Genomic DNA, 20,038 nt, shown 5'->3' with positions numbered 1-20,038 from the left:
ATTAATTGGTGTTGACTAATTATATAAAATTAAATGTCATGAAAACTATACCTAAGAATCTCAACTTTTCCTAAACAATGTTCAAGATACACATATAAAAGAAAATTTTGCAATTTTGCAACTTCAAAGATGCACTATATTTCATGTTTGCAAGTACACAGTTGCAGATTTATATTGAAGAATTAAAATGTAGGACTAAATACTAAACTTACATTATTTTCAAGTTGAAGTTTTATAGGAATCCTTGCCATTTTACCTGAATTTCATCCAAATATTGGACAAGTTCATAGTTTTTTTTAGATAGTTGTGATCGGTAGTCACTATCTTCTCCTCTTCTTGATAGAAGTGTTTCTTTTTGTGAGTCTACTTGTTTCTGGTAGTCAATAATATCCTGGCGAAGCTGTTCATTCTGAAGGTGGGTCAAACACAATATTCTGCTAAGGAACTATCCAAAGATACAAAATTGTATCTTCTAAATAGTGAACTCAAAACATATCTTTAAATTCCAAGGTTTTTCCACCCATTGTAAAGTCTCACCTTTTTCTTTAGACGTTTGTTCTCCAGAAAAGGACAGGACAAAAGTAATTAGAAATGAGAAAGGTAACATAATTAAAAGTGAGAATCAGAAACTAAAGAAAATAAAAAGAGAAATTTAAGAGAAGGAGATATCACTTTGGATAACCAAGGAAAACAAGAATAATATCAACCAAAAGAAAGAACATTTTATGTTCAAAAATAAGAATTCCTAGCAAGATAAAAATGTACATGCATTATTTGGCTCAAAAAAGCCAAATAATCAGAACTTATAAGATTTCATGAAAAACAAAAACTGTTAAAGAATGCTTTATAAATTAAGAGAAATGAGACAAATTATCACTTATTCATTATTAACTAGCAAAGAGTTGCTTATAAAACAGAAAGCAAAATTAACCCACATAAATGTAGAAGATGAATATAGTATTTAATGGCCTCACCTTTCAATTTTCTATTTCCTTGAGACAAAGTCATCTCATAAAATCAGTCAGTTGGGAAAAAAGTTATATAAAAGATTCCAGTTCTGGTTACAGTAAAAGCTTATGAAAAACTTTTAAACAAATATCTGTTAAACCATCATAACTACTAAAAATGTATACCAACCTCTCTCCTTAATTTGCTGTTTTCATTTTCTGCCTCCTCATTTCGAAGAGCCAACTAAAAAGTAGAAAGAGAAAATTCAGCAGTAATTCAATATAAAGCCAGGCTTTTAGCTAATCAGTTTAAATTTTAAATTCTGTTCATAAAAAAATGGAATGTTTAATTATTAAGGACCCATTGTTGACCCAAGACAAGAATATCTAAATTTTTGAAAACCAAGGACTAGGAAGGATAGTACAAGTTTAAAAGATTAAAAGTAAAACAAGAAATAAAACTCTAATCAAAGGATACAGAGACAAAAACACTAACAGAAAAATTACCCCCTTCCCTCCATCCCAGAACATAACAATAATTTTCTGTCCCAAATCTTTATCATTCTACAGTTCTCCTACGTCAGGGCTAAAATACTCTTTGCTTCCGTGAGTATTAAAATACTCAGAAATTCAAGGCAGTATAACATGATGGTTAAAAGACAGCAACCTGAAATCTGGATGAAACCCAGAAAGGTCAGGATTGGCCTTTCAATTTGCCACCAATTTCTAGTAAAGTGTAAATAGTTCTTTATTCAGTTTTCTCATCTCATATATTGACAGAAGAATTAAGTATGATGCATGATGCAATGCTCAGTGCATGGAAAAGCAAAACATTTTGAAGTATTTTCTTTTCCATATTCAAATGATTTCATTCAAGTCTCAATTGCTTCATATATAGTATGGGAGAAATGTCACCACCTCATATAATAAGCATCAAATAAGTAATAATAAATTAATGCATATAAAAAGTATCTGACACATAGCAAGGATTCTACATTATTTTTATCTATATTCAAAATGAATAACTGCAGTTCCCTGAATTCACCATGCTATGTCTTACCTGTACACCTTAGCAAAATCTTCTATTCAGAAGATTTTTCCTTAACCATGATGAACATTACATGCTCTTTTCCAGGTTAACTCCAATTACAGACCACTTCTTTTTTTTTTTTGTGAGCATTTTTATTTTATGTATTTTTTACATCATTTTTCATTTTTGCACAATGTATGCATTTTCATCTTGAACCACAAGATTGATTTAGGTATCCTTATATCCTTGCATATTAATCCTAATCTACATTTATTATTTATAATGAATATTCTTGAGAATCACGAATGTCTTTGTCCACTGTATCTCTACTATTTGGCACACTCTGTGGTATAACAAAAATAATCAATAAAATGAATGACTTGAGGGTAAGGAAGATTCCAGATTCCAGATTCCATCTCATGGAACCTAGCAGTTGGACAGGCACATACACATTATTTTCAAGGTTTCTGTGCATGTGCTAATGAATAAAGTCTAAGGTATGAATGAACAAAATACCTAAGGGTATGCTATGAATGATGGGAAGCTGACTAATAAGCTAGACAAAACAATATCCATGTAGACAGACAATCCTCACAATTCTATTACTGTATTTCATGGGTTGGATCCTCAAAAATTAAGAACTCTATTGTTCTATTATAGTTTTACTACCTCAGCTGAACAGATAATCCTCTAAAAGCTTAGTCTTAACCTTCAAGTGGCATCAATCCATATTTTTTTCACCTTGAAAATCATACACATTGTTCACTTTTAAAGACTCTTCTAAATTATATAATAAAATAGATATGTCAAGAATAAGGATTCTTTCTTACAAATCAATTTATGATGTGTTGCTTTTAAATAAAAATATCTCAAGCACTGCTATTTTCTTGAATTGTACAACCCTTTATTTCTGAGAAAACAATGAACAAAATAAAATTATCAGGATGTAACATAACAGAGACCTTCTATAGGACGATGAAAAAGTTTCTGGGCATCCAGGAAGGGATAGTTACCACCCTTAGGTTCAAATTTTGCACTAAACTTACTGATAATTGAAGCAAAATAATACATTATTTTCTGACAGGAAATATAAATTTTTTTCTGCAAAAACAATTGTCTCCTCAAATTAAACTTAACTTTGAGGTTTTTTTTAATTAATAACAAGAAACAACTTAAGAGACAAACTATTTTATATAAAAGATAAAATGTCTGATTTAAAATATGCATTGCTTTACAAAATGCTGAATTAAAACAACTTCTCAAGAATCTATAAAGGCATACCTAAAAACCGAGGAATGTTATTGACTAGTATTGAATATATCATTCAAAGATTAATTTCCAAGTCTATTAATACTCTAAGTAAACTAATAAAAAGAAGTATCTTTTCCCAAAATAAACTCTGGCAAGTAAAAAAATCACTTATTTACAAGTGTCTATTAATTTCTTCATACCAAATCATCATTTGTATGTTTGTGTAAAATACTCCAACGTTCTGAGAAAAATGTATCTGCATATATCAACAATGGATAGATCAACAAGACAAAAAATAAGTAAAGAAACCAAAGCTCTAAATAAGGACCTAGAGCAATTGGGCTTAACAGACATCTACAGAACACTAAACCCCAAAAAAACGGAGTACACATTTTTCTCAAGCGCACACGGATCATTCTCCAGGATCGATCACATACTGAGGCACAAGACAAACATCAACAGATACACCAAGATTGAAATCATATCAACCATCTTTTCTGACCATGAAGGCATCAAACTAGAAATAAACCATAAAAAGAAGGCAAGGAACTTTCCTACCTCATGGAGATTAAAAACCACACTACTGGAAGACCACTGGACTAATGAAGAGAGCAAAGAAGAAATTAAAAAATTCTTTGAATTGAACGACAAGGAGGACACCAATATCCTAAATGTATGGGATGCAGCAAAAGCAGTAATAAGAGGAAAATATATAGCAATAGCACCTCACATCAAGAAACAAGAAAGAACTCAAAGAAACAACCTAATCTCGAAGCTCAAAGATCTAGAAAAAGAACAACAAAAAAAACCCCAAAACCAGTAGAAGAAAAGAAATAATAAAAACCAAAGCAGAAATAAATGAAATTGAAACTAAAAAAACAATCCAAAAGATCAATGAAACCAAGAGCTGGTTCTTTAAAAAAATCAATAAAATAGACAAACCCCTAGCCAGGCTCACAAAGGAAAAAAGGGAGAAAGCACAAATACACAGGATCATAAATGAAAGAGGAGAAATCACAACGGACACAGCAGAAACCATGAACAGTTATATGGAAACAAGTTTAACAATCTAGAGGAGATGGACAAATTCCTACAACTCTACAATCACCCAAAGCTAGATAAAGAAGAAATAGAACACCTAAACAGACCAATTACAAGCAGCGAAATTGAAATGGTAATCAAAAACCTCCCCAAAAACAAAAGCCCAGGACCTGATGGATTTACAAATGAATTCTACCAAACATTCAGAGACGAATTAGTGCCTATCCTTCACAAACTCTTCCAAAAAATTGAGAAGGAAGGGACAATACCAAACACGTTCTATGAAGCCAACATTACACTAATACCAAAACCGAACAAGGACAACACAAAAAAGGAAAACTACAGGCCAATCTCCCTAATGAACACTGATGCAAAAATCCTCAATAAAATTTTAGCTATCAGAATCCAACAATGTATCCATAAGACAATTCACCACGACCAAGTAGGATTCATTCCAGGGACACAAGGATGGTTTAACATCCGAAAATCAATCAACGTTATCCAACACATCAACAAAAAGAAATATAAAAAACACATGATAATATCAATAGATGCTGAGAAAGCTTTCGACAAAGTGCAACACCCATTCATGATAAAAGCCCTTGAAATTCTTGGGATACAAGGAACATACCTCAACATCATAAAGGCCATCTATGACAAGCCAACAGCCAGTATCATTCTCAATGGTGAAAAGCTGAAAGCAATTCCATTAAGATCTGGAACAAGACAAGGATGTCCACTCTCACCACTGCTTTTCAATATAATACTGGAAGTCCTAGCCAGAGCAATAAGACAAGAGAAAGACATCCAAGGAATCCAAATAGGAAAAGAAGAAGTCAAGCTATCACTATTTGCAGATGATATGATAATATACATAGAGAGCCCCAAAAACTCCACAGAAAAACTAATTCAACTCATCAATCAGTTCAGTAAAGTGGCAGGATACAAAATCAACACGCAAAAGTCAGTAACCTTCCTATACACAAACAATAAATCTGAAGAAGAAGAAATCAAAAAAACCATCCCTTTTTTTTATTGAAACAAAAAAAATCAAATATTTGGGAATAAATCTAACAAAAGAGGTAAAGGACCTATACAAAGAAAACTATAAAACACTGTTAAAAGAAATAGAAGAAGACACAAAGAAATGGAGAGACATCCCCTGCTCATGGATTGGAAGAATAAACATTATTAAAATGGCCATCCTTCCAAAAGCAATATACAGATTCAATGCTATTCCAATCAAAATTTCAATGTCATTCTTCAAAGAAATAGAACAATTATTGATGAAATTCATATGGAATCACAAAAAACCCCGAATAGCCAAAGCTCTCCTGAAAAAAAAAGAAGGGAATGGAGGCATCACACGCCCAGACTTCAAACTATACTACAAAGCCATAATCCTCAAAACTGCATGGTATTGGAACAAGAACAGACATACAGACCAATGGAATCGAATAGAAAATCCAGAAATAAACCCACAGATTTATGGTCAACTAATCTTTGACAAAGGAGCAAAGACTATGCATTGGAGCAAAGAAAGTTTGTTCAATAAATGGTGCTGGGAAAACTGAGTCGCTACATGCAAAAGAATGAAGCTTGACTACTACCTCACACCGTACACAAAAATCAACTCAAAATGGATTAAAGAATTAGACATAAGACCTGAAACCATAAAATATATAGAAGGAAATATAGGCGAAACACTACGTGATTTGCACATCAAAGACATCTTCACAGACACATCACCCAAAGCAGTAATAGTGAAGGCAAAGATAAACAGCTGGGACTACATCAAATTAAAGAGCTTCTGCACAGCAAAAGAGACAATAACAAAAACAAAGAGAAACCCCACCAACTGGGAGAACATTTTTGCACCCAACACTAATGATAAAGGACTGATCACAAAAATCTGCAAAGAACTGATGAGACTCAACAACAACAAAGAAAATTATCCAGTCAAAAAATGGGCAGAAGAGCTAAAAAGAAACTTCTCTGAAGAGGAAATGCAAATGGCCAACAGGCATATGAAAAAATGTTCAACATCACTTGTCATCAGGGAAATGCAAATCAAAACTACCATGAGATACCATCTTACACCAGTGAGAATGGCACATATTAAAAAAACTAGCAACAACAAATGTTGGCAAGGGTGTGGAGAAAAAGGAACTCTTCTGCACTGTTGGTGGGAGTGCAAACTGGTCCAACCACTGTGGAGAGCTGTGTGGAGATTTCTGGACCTGCTAAACATAGAGCTTCCATATGATCCAGCAATTCCACTCCTAGGTATTTACCCAAAGGACACAGAAACATCCATTCCAAAGAACACCTGCACCCCTATGTTTATAGCAGCACTGTTTACAATAGCTAAGCTTTGGAAACAACCCAAATGCCCAAAAATAGATGACTGGATCAAGAAGATGTGGTACATATATACCATGGAATATTACTCAGCATTCAAAAAAGATAAACACATGCAATTTGCAGCAACATGGATGGCGCTGGAAGGGATCATGCTCAGCGAAATAAGCCAGAAAGAAAAAGAAAAATACCGGATGGTCTCACTCATAGCAGGAATCTAGAAAACTTAAATAAGGGACCAGGAAAATGAATAACTATAAGAAAGTGAAAATCAAAATCAACAAAAAACTATGAACCAGAGACACTTTTAGGGGGGCGGGGGCGGGGGCGGGAGGGGAGGGATTGGGGTCAGAATGGGGGGGGCTGCAATTGTATGGGGAATATAAAAATAAAATTTATTATTAAAAAAATAATAATAAAAAATCTCCTGATCACCAGAAGAACCATGTCCAATGCATTTTTTTAAAGATTTACTTATTTATGCATACAAGAACTGGAGTACAGGTCAGAGGTTGAGAGGATTCACCAGAGGCAGTGGGGAATAGAACAGGTAGATATACTGAAATACACTGTTGAGCGTAGCAACAGACAAATCAGGAGAGGTCTGTTGCATCTGTAATGGGAGTGAGTCATCTGTAATGGGTAGGGATCGAACTTGTGTTGCAGTGGCTGCGGATAGCTTCATAGTGCTGCATCTTAGCCCCTTGTGCCTCCAGGGAGGCCCCCCTAATGTATTTTAAAGATGTGATGATAATACAGTGATATAAAACCTTAGAGAAAAGTGTGCATCACTTCTCCATACAAACATAAAAATTGAGAGTGTTACCAATAATTTTAAAAAGCATAATCAGGTATTTTATTTAGATAAAGTTAATATTCACTGATTAGTGAGAATGGCACATAAAAAAACTAGTAACAACAAATGTTGGTGAGGATGTGGAGAAAAAGGAACTCTCCTGCACTGTTGGTGGGAGTGCAAACTGGTCCAAACACTATGGAAAAATGTGTGGAGATTTCTGGACCTACTAAACATAGAGCTTCCACAGGATCCAGCAATTCCACTCCTAGGTATTTACCCAAAGGACACAGAAACATCAATTCCAAAGAGCACCTGCACCCCTATGTTTATAGCAGCACTGTTTACAATAGCTAAGCTTTGGAAACAGCCCAAATGCCCAAAAATAGATGACTGGATCAAGAAGATGTGGTACATATACACCATGGAATATTACTCAGCATTCAAAAAAGATAAACACATGCAATTTGCAGCAACATGGATGGCACTGGAAGGGATCATGCTCAGTGAAATAAGCCAGAAGGAAAAAGAAAAATACCAGATGGTCTCACTCATAGCAGAAATCTAGAAAACTTAAATAAGGGACCAGGAAAATGAATAACCATAAGAAAGTGAAAATCAAAATCAACAAACAACTATGAACCAGAGACACTCTATGGGGAGTGGGGGGCAGGGAGGGGAGGGATTGGGGTCAAAATAAGGGGGGTTGCAATTGTATGGGGAATATAAAAATAAAATTTATTTAAAAAAAATAAAGTAACTCAAGGACTTTAAAAAAAAAAAATTCACTGATTAATTGTGCCTTACTTGTTCATTAACTTTTTTCTCTTTCTCCAGCTCCTTTTCCATATCCTCTAACTCTTTATCTTTTTGTTCCAGTTGCTTTTCAAGTTGGCGGATTTCATCACGTAAAAACCGAGTATCACGTCCACCTGCAGAATGCTGAGCCATCTTAAAGTAATAAACCAAAAATATAAATCAATTCCACTGTATGTGAGGATTCAAATAATCAACAACAAATAATTATCTTGATTTTAAATGTTTTATAGGAAAGCATCAGATGGTTAAAGTCATGTTAGCTTAAAATTCATTTTTTTAAAAAGTTTATTTATTTAAGCTTAAATTTCTAGACTACCCGAGTCTCCCAGTAATGAAGAATTGACTGTCAACAACTCAGGCTGTTATAGCTGCTGAGCGATACTGTACAGCAAGGGCACAAAACATAGGTGATAACCGACCAAGGCTTCCTCTTAGCCTCAAAGCTCTGAAAACAGGTTATAAACCACTAGGCTATAAATCACTAGTCTCCACCCCAGTTACTGACCCCTGATGCTCTGAACATGCCCTTTACCTCACACCATGGAATATATAAACCAAAGTATCCAATTTTCCAGAATAATGAAAATTTTCTCTGCCTGTCTAGTACAGCATACTGCATACACATGGCTACGTGCTATTGAGCACTGGAAATCTGGCTGGTGCAACTGAAGAGCTGAATTTTTAATTTTAATTTTAACAAAGTTAAATATAAACAGCCACATTCTAGATAGCCAAGACTTTAGATTATCTTTGAAAATCTTGTAGTCAATGTATCCATTTTACTTCATATTCCTGGGTCATGGTCCAAAACATCAAATTCTTTGGTCAACTAACCTGTCTCACATTCATCCCTGCCCCATAGTTCTATTTCGTTTCCACCTTAACAAAATTTTTTTCTCATTCCCTTTTTCAAAAAGATTTCTATTCCTCTCAAAATTCCTATTCCAAGAAAATTTAGTATTTTACATTAGTTTGTTTTTTTTACTGAATCCTCCTATCCACTGCCTTCCCTTAGCTACAATTTGACCCATTTAGTACACTAATTCCTTTGGAACTCTTTTATTTGGGACATGCTCATTCTTTTATAACCATGAACCTCAATGCCAAAAGAGGTGTTGATTTACCCCAACTTGCAATTTCTAGACTATGACTCCTGTAATATCCTGCAAAAACTCCAGCTTCTTTGATTTTTACATGACACCCAGCTATCCAATACCTACCACCCAAGGTAGAAGCAAGCTACCAATTTCCCAGTCACTCCATCTCAAAGTTCATTAAGAGTTTTTGGCAGTATTCCTTTAAGCTCTTCCCCACCATCACCACTGCCCCCACCACCAGCCACATTCCATGCAATTTCTGCATCCAAATAACTTTCAATTTGGTCTCACTATTTCATTTGCTTTTTGAACTTATTAAAGTCTTCTACTCCCATGCCACCACCAGTAATTTCTCTAAGTGGGAATATCTACTCGATTATTCTCAACAAACCTGCCTTTTGACCTCACAGGACCCTCTCTAACCCCTTGACTCCTCTCTAACCTCTCACCCCTCTATCTTCTGCACCTCTTGAATTTTTGTCTATTCTGTTACAACTGCATAATCATCACCTGAACTACTTTATTTCCAAAACCTTCAACTGCTCTATTTACTCTATAGCAGCTGCCTGGCTAAACACTAAAACAGAAATAAACAGGCTTCATAATTCATTTAATAAATGTTCTAAGTAGTACCTATTTTCCAAGGAGCTAACTATGTAGTGGAGAACAAAGAAACCCTCATTCATAAAAGTTCAGAGTTAGCAGTAAAAGAATGAGGATTTGACTCAAATTGTCTGACTCTAGGTTCCCTTATGTCCAGCACATTCTCTACTATATTTCAAGATTTATATGATCTCCTTTATATTTGGCCACAAATCTCCCACTGTGATTTTTACCAGGGGACCATCTCTTTAACCTCTCTATTTTCAGGCACTAAACCTATAAGCATAAAAGCTTTTATACACATTCCTTTCTTCCTCTGTTCCTACCACAAAGGAAGAAGACTCTTCTTTTAAAAGAGGAAGCTTCCATTTAAAGCTTAATGTATTTGTATACCATGCTACTTCCCAAATTCTAAGGAATCTCAAAGTATTCAGTTCCTCAACAATACACACATATTTTGACTCTTGGCTTTCTCAGAAGCTAATTCTTCTACCATACCCTTCTGTCACTAGTCCTCAAATTCCCACATGCCTTCCTGCAATTCAGTTACTAGTAATCCCTCTTGTAGAGGCAGGAAGACACAGGGCAGGATCGCTATGATCCTATTCAGACGGGTAAAGAAGAGTCAGTCCTGGAGCCCTTGATGGCTTTTCCAGGTTTTTATTGAGTTTACCAAGTACACGACATGCAGGGGTGCCGGGAGGCCAGGAGGCTGGCAGTCCTCTCAGCCCCCCGTGAATCTTCCCTCTTCCTGGACTCTCTGGCATTCTCTCGTGGTTCCATTCCACTCGCTTGCTTGCTCTCCTTCTGGTGGTTCCATTCCGCAACACCACCCTTATTAACCTGGTCTCAGCCCAGGTGATTCCCACCTACATGTCCCCACACCCTACTCTAGGTGCCTGCATCGGGCATGCATTCAGGACCGCAGGGATCCAGCATCAATCCCAATGGCGGGAGGGCAGAAAAGCCTGACAACCATTGACCCTACACTTCTGCATCACTCTCTAAACTCTAAGTTTCATGCATCTATTGAATGCTTTTATTTTGTTCACAATTGATACTCAATTCTGAGTAGAACTTAAGGTAGATAACAGGCATGTAAAATAAAGACTGAAGAAATAACTAAGAACACAGTGCATGCTTGTGATTTTTCCAGCCAATAATTGCCAACAAATCTGAAATAATTCAAAATAATAAAATTAACAATTACACCTTAGAGAATACAAAAGGACTTACCTCCAGTTCATTTTCCAGTTTCATTACTTTTGTTTTTAATTGATTTTCTATAAAAAATGAATATTTCAATTACTCAGAATTAATTCAAAACTTTTAAATTTTAATAAAATTCTCTTAAAAGATTCCATCATGATTGTATTAATAAGGCACCATAAGAGAAAAATAATTATTTTCTATCAGACCTATGAAATTAAATTTTTAGAAATGACTCAAAATAAATTGAGCATACACAATTTTGAAAATATTGAAATATTTTAATTAAAATATAAAGCAGCTCATTCTTTATTGATGAATAAATTCAATACTTAATGCCATAATAAACTTATTCTAAGGCACTTACCAAATTTTGCCTGTTCTTCTCCAGCTTTTTCAACTTCTTCCAAGGCTAGCTCTACTTCTTGAGCTTTCATCTAAACATTTAAAAAATTATTTCAATATACCTTTACCCTAGAATGTGTACACTAAAAATAAGAATTGTGCTTTGTTTCCTATCCATTATTTAGTACCTACACCTGGTGCACAAAGATAGTCAGTAAATATTTGTTGAATAGATGATTTTCTTACTTAAAACTATAATTTTTAGATTCCTAACAGTTGAAATATCTGTGAGTCCTTTTTTCCCTCTAGTTTTATATTGAGCACTGCAATTTTTCCCTTTGTTTTCCACTATCTCCCTTTGTCTATTCCAACTGTCATTATTCTATCCCATAGTTTCATATATAAACCCTTTCGTAATGCTGCCTAAACAGCCTCAGCTCCCTCTAATTTGTTTTACTGACATACATTGTTTTAGCCTCCGCATGCGTATTTCTGTACTCAAACAATTGTGGCTTGATACATTTAAGGGCTCCTCATTACTGATATCACAAAATACACCTGTCTGTAAGACTCTTGAGAATCTTTTCCAAACTATAGCCAACGTTTGTTTCCTCTACAACCTAATATAAACTTTCTGCACTTGTCTCCTCAAATGTAAAGAATAAGCACATTTGTAACTCAGTTTTTATGATAGCCTCTAGCGCTAGAATTTCCCTAACATTTTACCACTGCCTTCCACTGACCTAAAATTACTTATCAGTCCTTGCCCCTGACCACGTTTTCTCAGACCTAAATCTCTTTTCCTTCTAACAAATCCCTATAGTAACAGCCTGCAGTTTTCATGTCAATCTCAGGACTATGTTAATAATTAACATAGAACTCCCCTACATTATTTTAAAGCATACTTATTTTGTTTCCTTATACATTCTTTTAGGAGCATGAGTGCAGAAGCTAGCAATATTTGCAATGAAATGCTCAATCCACATATGAAGATATTTCATCTTTGAGTGCAAAGTATTTTCACAGAGATTAACTTATTTTAGAACAGATTCTTAAACTTTTAATACTCAAAGCTATTATTAAAACCTACTGCATACAAACCTTCATAAGTGACTGAGTAACTCTGAAAAGGTGTATCACATTTTCTTGACTTTCACTTTTTAGTTGATTTACTTCCACCTAAAGTAACAGAAAAGCAACTATTATATATTTTATAATCCTGAAACAAAATATAAGAAATCTTCCAGATGTATCATACTGTGATTTCAGGGTCAACTTAATCATAGTTGTACTTATATATATTTACTATCTATTAAGCACCTTGGATAGGGAAATCAATAAATTATCTGCCAATTCTTCTTGACGAGGCAGGTCATCTGGATCAACTTTCATTATTTCTTTCCAGTTTATATTAGGTGGCATCTTGAATTCTTTCACTGTGTTTTACCTTCTGTAACAGAACAGGTGGCTATTAACATTTTCAAAGTAAACAGCAATATTGATTTTGCAATCATATTCATATTTTGCACATTATATCATTCTAACACTCCACGGTGTTTAGTATGGCTCCTTCACTGCATCACAGATAAGTGTGCACAGTATCCTCGATCAAAATTACAGCAGTTGGCACAAACCATTATATATTGTACGAGCTAAATTAAGAGAAATTCCTTGTTAAAACTAATTTAAGTTTGGGCACGTAAATAACTAATGGTGCCAAGTGCAGGGTGTTTCTTAGGCTGAAAAGGAGAAGCTGGAACTAGAGGTAAAAAAAAAAAAAACAATAAATGATTGAAATGAGTGCAGGTGGGCCCGGAGAAACCGGGAATGAATTGAGAAAGTAGATGCAGTGAGTGCCAAAAGCTAAAGGGCGTGCAGGCTGCATCGTAGTTTATGGGCCCTGAGACTTAAAGGATCTGCGTGGCACGAGATTTCCTGCTCCTGCTCATCAGGATCAAAGATCCACCCACCTAGACCATACCTGGCAGCCAAAGCCACTAACTCATCTACCGCACCCACCAAGCCGAGCCCTGGACCACGCCTGACCGCTCCCCAGCGCGGTTCCACCCGGACACCGGATCCCGCCAACACGTCTCGAGCCAGCACTAGCGGCGGTGGCTGCTAGGCGACACCATTCCCTCCCCAGCCAGGTCCGAACAAGGCCCCGGATGACGGGAAGACTACATTTCACGACAGTAAGGTCGTGCTTTACGTTTAAAGTTCCAGGTCGGTCCCCGGACTTGGGTAGAAAAGCCTAGGCCAAGACTTGCAGTGAGAACTACAAATCCCAGAGTGCAATTCTGCTCGGGGGCTTGTGCATCCTGGGAACTGAAGTCTCTGCGAAGCGGAGGCAGCCCGTTCCCGGCGTGCAATGCGGGCGGCTGCGACGGTACCAGGGCGGCGAGGTAAAGACCCCGGCGGCGGGAGGCGCCCTGGCGGAGGCGCGTCTGTGCTGCTGACCTGAAAGAGCCAGACCATGAGTGTGCTTTCGGCGGCGTCGCTCGCTGGCCCGCTGTTCCTGAGGTTTTCGTAAGCCAGCCCCGGTGGAGCCGCCCCCAGGTGAGGTCGGGCGGGCGGGCGGTCAGCGGCGGGGGAGGAGTTGTGGGTTGCGGTCCCGGCGGGGAGCAGCGCCTACCTGTGGGGCGGAAGGGCCCGGCCTGGGCTTGAGGGTTGAGGAAAACCCCACCTTCTCCATAGGCGTTTGTCAGCCTCTCCCCGGGCGCTGCCTGCTTGAAGTAGAAAAAAGTTTGAGCCTTCCTTGGTCTGAGAATCTCTCTCCATGCTGTGGAGTAGGGGCCGCGCCGAGGGTATGGTTTGGGGGAGAGGGGAGCATTGAGAAAACCCCGCCCGTCTTACCTGTCACACCTTTCCCTTCATGGATTGAACGAAGGGAAAGGTGAGGAGCTGGTATAGAGCGAAGATTCTGGAGAGGAGAAACTTCAAACGTAATCCGGCCCACCGTGGGAGTGGGGAGATTTGGGGTCTCAGTGTTCACCAGTCCTGTTGCTGTCACTTACCTGTTTACCGAGGTTGGGGGCGGGGGGAGCACCTTCTCAGGTGTGTATAGATCCTGGTGGTGCCGGTTTTGCTTCTCCCGCTGCTCACAGCCCTTCTGGAGTGTGATACACCACTAGGTAACTTTCTTTAAAACATAAAAAAGGGTGAGAGGAACAACCACAATGCTTGCCATTCGTTGAGTGAGGAGAAAAGGAGCAGCTGAAACTGGCCATATCTTCTTTATGGTGGTGCTTTTAACCTTTGTCTTTTTGAACATAGTCATTTATGTAGATGATGCAAATAAAATAAACCATATTAAGAATTAAAAATAAAATAAAATGACTGCTTGGACCAGTGCCTTCCCTCTTTTTTGGTCTTTCCTCCTTTTCCATTCAAAAAATAATAATAATTGTAACTGATGGTAAGTTTTCCTTTGATAATAAATAATAGATTTCTCTCCAAAATATATGCTTGGGTAAAAGAAGAAATAGCTCCCTAGAAAATAAAAAGATACTCATGTTTGTGAGCTACATTTTAAATATTTGTGGGATTAATAATTGACCTTATACAGTATTGTGTGCCAAATTCTGTGCCCCCCCACACACACACACACCATTCTGTGTATTGCATCCACAGGAATTATTTATCTTATGTCTACAAATTTGTACTTTCTAACCAATCTGTTTCTATGATAAGCTTTTGTTTCTAATTTCCACAGGTAAATGAGATCATAGAGTTTTTGTCTTTCTCTGACTTATTTCACTTAGTTTAATGCCGGCAAGATGCATCCATGTTGTTGTAAATAGCAAGATTGTTTTCTTTTTTATGGGTAATACTTCATTATGTGTATACTATACTATGTTTTCTTTATTCATTTTTACTATATATACTATATACTATATTTTCTTTATTTTTTTAATCAGTTTGATAGCTCATTGGAGTTTTATGTACCTTTCCTTGATGATTAGTGATACTGATCATCTTCATCTTTTCATGAACCTGTTGGCAATTTGTTTTTCTTCTTTAGAAGACCTCTCTGCCATTTCTTAATTGTATTGTTTGTTTTAATGCTATTGCATTATTTCTGGGTTTCTATTCTGTTCCATTGATCTGTGTGTTTATTTTTATGCAATCCCATACTATTTTGATTACTATAGTTTTTGTCATCTGATTTAATCTTTAAACAGTCCAATGAAATAGATGCTTATTTTGTCCTCATTTTCCAGTTTAGATACTGGAATGAAGAAGTTGAACACACTGATCAAATTTAAATAATGTCATTGAATTGAAATTTTTCTGATAAGAACATTTTCTGAACTATTTATTCTGCTTCCTCAGGGTTGCTGGGAATCACTGTTTGTAACATGCTTGTTCTTCAATCTTGCTATCTATATGTCATATTTTAATTATGTAACCTTGTTTCCTCAATTTCAATGAATGTTTTGTGTTCAGTGCTATTAATTTGTAATTCAGCAGGGATGAAATCTAGTATTTCTTGAGTACATATTATGTCACATATTATACTTAACACTATGTATGTAATTCCAAGTAGGAATCTGGTTTTTACTGCAGCAAGTTAGAATTTTATTCATTGTAACTATTATATTTTACTTATTTATTAGTTTTGTGTTGTTTAGATTGGTCTTTCTATCCTTACTTCCTTCACCTTCTTTGACATATCTGTATTCCCAACAATTCAGGGTACCTGGCCTAATGGCAAGCTTTTTCTTTTATTTTTTAGATATGAAAACAAGATTATAAAAGTTAAGTAATTTCTTAATAATCAATGAAACTAAGGATGTAACCCAGATCCCAGCTGTAGTCCTGAGTAAATGTAAAATATACTGCTTAGATTTCATTCTTTTACTCGTTCTAATATTTGTAAGCTTGTACACTGTGCTAGACACTGGGGTATAGCAGGAAAAAGGGTCCTAATGCACTATATTATGTTTATGCGTAACTGTGAATCATGAAATTTAATTCAAATTCTCACTGAAACTCACCATTATTTTTCATCAAATTTTCTGAATCAGTTGCAACAAGAGAAAGGATTTATGTGACAGTTTTATAAAGTGATCTAATTACAGCAGCACTTGCCTGGACCGGCCTTCTTTTTTCTCTGTGGTTTTATAAACAGTTTTATCTGACCAAAAATCATTTCAACAGAAAGACTTGCCTTTTAAAATTACTACCTCTGTTCTTTGTACCAAGCAATCTATATTTCTTAGGTGTTATTTCCATTCCCTTTTTTGCTACCTTATCAAGAAAATGAATAGTAGCTTTCTTTTCCAGCATCTAAAATAAAGCATGGCCATGAGAAATTTACTATCCCCTATGTATCATAAATGTTTAGTTTTGACTTATTCTTGTGGAGAGGAATCTGTGTGCAACAAGCAGACACTTGTCTTTTCTCAACATGAGGAGACTGGAAAGATTAGTAGGAGTCACTGTAAATGCAGACTTAGCAAACTGTATAGGCCAAAGAAAGTTTTTTGAATTTTAAAATAGTGATAAAACATAGTAAATTATTTTACTGGACAAGATAAACCATTCATGAGGGCTTCACCTTCAGTTCTTAATCACTTCCCAAAGGTTTTGCCTCCAAATGCCATCACATTGGGCATTAGGATTTAATGTAAATTGGGAGGAAAGCAAATATCTAGTCTATAGCATTCCCACAACTAACATTGAATAGTGATGTATTACATTGTTAAAGTAATGGCCCCCTTGAATTATACCTCCCTTTATCATTGCCCCTTTGCAGCACCCTCCTGTTCTCCTAAAGTCTATCTTTGGGGCCTCCCTGGTGGCGCAGCGGTTGAGCGCTGGGTTGCGAAGCTGCCCGCAGCCTCTGCAGCGGCGGTTCGATCCCGGCTGCTCCCTGTTCACCGGAGGAGGGTCCCACATGGCACTCTCTCCTGCTGCCCGCTGCTCCCCTCAGCAGTGTACTTCATTCATTCCTTCTGCCTGCTCTGCACCCCTCTCTGGCTCTGGTGAATTGTCTCACCCTCCCGCACTTCTGACTGTACCCAGTGCTTGTATAAATAAATCTTTTAAAAATAAATCAATAAATAAAGTCTATCTTTGCAGGCAGTTGTTATGGACAGAACCTAATATAGCTCCACAACTGAGCTCATGCCATGTGTGAAAACCAGCTCTCTCCCTTTCTATCATTGGATGTTCCCTTAGAGAAACTTCAAAACTTCTATTATTTTGCCCTTTTATCACCAGTCCCACATTGATTCTGAGTTTATCTTGCCTGATTGGCAGTAAAAAATACACAGTAAGCAGACTTGAAAAGAGTTTTGCATTGGGACTTGCCTTTATGCTCTCTGGAAATCATTTAAAGAAGGTCCGGCTGACCGACTGGATATGACCACAGGTAGCAGAGAGTAGCTTTTCAACCTGAGAACCCTACCCTTTAGATATCCAACCATAGCTGTAAGTACAAGTAAGTACAAGAATGACTACAAGCACAATCAAAAGAAGGAATATATATATGAACTATGTATGTATATATATTTGTATATTTTTGTCAAATAAAGGTATTCTTATGCATTCAGTATACTGCATAGACATTTCAGTCCACAAAGTGCTGTTTGTAGGATGGTAGTCCCAAAGTTCTTTTTTTTTTTTTTTTTTCTTTTAAACCATTGGCTTACATCCTGGTTAGTGTTTTGGAAGTATAGGTGAAGTCACCATAGTGCACCAACCACCATAGTCATCCACCCTAGTCCATGTAGTCCATTGTGCTTTCCTCGTCCCTTTTCTCACCTCTTTCCTTCCCCCTCCCCCTCTGGATGGCTTAGTTCTGTGGTCAGCTTTTGAAGTTTATCTTTGATCCTTTGTTTACTTTCTCTATATTCTGTACAATAAAGTGTACCATCCAGTATTTATCATTCTCCTTCTGGCATATTTTGCTTAGCGTAATCCCTTCCAGCTTCATGCTGCAAATGGCATGAGTTTATCTTTTTTGATTGTCAGGTAGTATTCCATTGTGTATAAATACCATACCTTCTTGACCCTCCCATCTGTCTCGGGGTACTTACGTTGTTTCCATATTTTGGCTATTGTTAATAGTGCTACAATAAACATGGGAGTGGGAGTTTCCTTCCTATTTAGTGTTTTTGTATTTGAGTAAATCCTTAGGAATGGAATTGCTGGGTCATGGCAGCTTTTCCGGACTTCCATTGTTCCTTACCTTGTAGTTCAAGCCTGTCATAGCACTCTGACCTCTGCTATTCTGACTTCTGTCTTTTTCACTTGTAAATTCTAATGCCATTGAATAGCCTCATCTGTATAATCTAGGATAATCTCATCTCAGAATCCTCAAATTACTAATTTCTGTAAAGTTTCTTTTGCCTCACAAGGTAACATTAACAGGTTGAGAGTATTTGGATGTGGACAATTTTGGGAAACCATTCTGCCTGTAGTGCCAGGAAGGGCACTGAGCAGGTTTCCTATGACCCGAGCAGACCGGGATAAAGAAGGAGTCCTGGAGCCCTCGGTGGTTTTCTCAGGCTTTTATTGAGCTTTACATATAGTGCAGCAACCAGGTACACCGCAGGCAGGGGCCCCCAGCAAGTCTTCACTCTGGGCTTCTTTCTCCCCTTCTCTCTCCTGCTTCTTCTTTCCTGCCTCTGCATTTCTTAGTTGGATATCTCAATGCTGAGCCATGGCCCACACAAGTAAACAACACAGTCATACCAATGTAACAAATCCAGGTGCCCCATCAGGCAGGGCAATCCTAATGGCAGGGCAGAAAAGCCTGAAAACCATTTACCCTATACAGCCTTTCACAAGAAATAACACTAAATTATGCTAAAGAAGCTACTCTAACTAGAAAAGTATCATTAGCTTGTTTCCTGAGAGTACTTTCTATTTTTATTTGGGGATGATTTCTTCAGTATCCAGTTAATGTACTTCTTTCTACTGAACACTTTATAAAGTAGTGTGCTAATTATGAACTGCCATACGTGAATCCTATACTCTATATTAAAAGTGTTCGTTGTAGTGGGAAAAAGAAAAACTGATTTACATCTTGGTCATAAACTCTCATGTCAGAAGGGCCAAACAGTTAACATAATCAGTCAAGCAAATTAACCTATGTGGAAGACAATGGGATTATGTAGTTATTTGGCTAGTGTACGGCTAGCCTAAAGGCATTCAAGACAAATACTTTTTAAAAACTGCTCAAACTAATAAGCAAGGCTGCAGGCTACAAGTTTGGACTCCTGATTTAGGTAATAATTGATAGCTACTTACATAAAGTATAGTAGTATCCCTATATCCAAGGAGGATGCTTCAGGAGCCCCAGTGGATATGTGAAACTACAGATGGTACTGAACCCTATGTATACTAAGTTTTTTCCTTTCCATAGGTATCTATTATAAAGTTTATAGACAAAGTTTTGCATTAAAATATTGACTTTTTCTGCACTTTAGAAATTCCCACAAAGCTGCTATTTTTTTCAGTTTTTTTTTTTTTTTTTTTAATCTGTTTCCCAGGTATCCTGACATGTGACAGTTGATAAGGAGTCCGT

At 36.8% G+C, this 20,038-nt stretch overlaps 1 protein-coding gene across 1 annotated transcript in view; it reads right to left on the bottom strand.

Annotated features, from left to right (window-relative positions):
* The window catches only part of CEP290 (centrosomal protein 290), a gene marked incomplete at both ends in the record, with an annotated part of 70,595 nt that extends 57,674 nt beyond the window's left edge, over positions 1–12,921 (bottom strand). The window contains 8 exons of the mRNA XM_084256460.1: positions 257–409; positions 538–558; positions 1,138–1,191; positions 8,234–8,377; positions 11,182–11,228; positions 11,522–11,591; positions 12,601–12,678; positions 12,820–12,921. Of these exons, the coding sequence (XP_084112586.1) occupies positions 257–409; positions 538–558; positions 1,138–1,191; positions 8,234–8,377; positions 11,182–11,228; positions 11,522–11,591; positions 12,601–12,678; positions 12,820–12,921 (669 nt within the window). The remainder of the gene's footprint in view (positions 1–256; positions 410–537; positions 559–1,137; positions 1,192–8,233; positions 8,378–11,181; positions 11,229–11,521; positions 11,592–12,600; positions 12,679–12,819) is intronic.
* Positions 12,922–20,038: the final 7,117 nt, after the last annotated feature.

Source organism: Talpa europaea (genome assembly GCF_964194135.1).
Source record: "Talpa europaea genome assembly, chromosome: 15".
NCBI lineage: Eukaryota > Metazoa > Chordata > Mammalia > Eulipotyphla > Talpidae > Talpa > Talpa europaea.
Note: the sequence above shows the minus strand (reverse complement) of the source record. Positions and strands in the feature narration are given on the sequence as shown.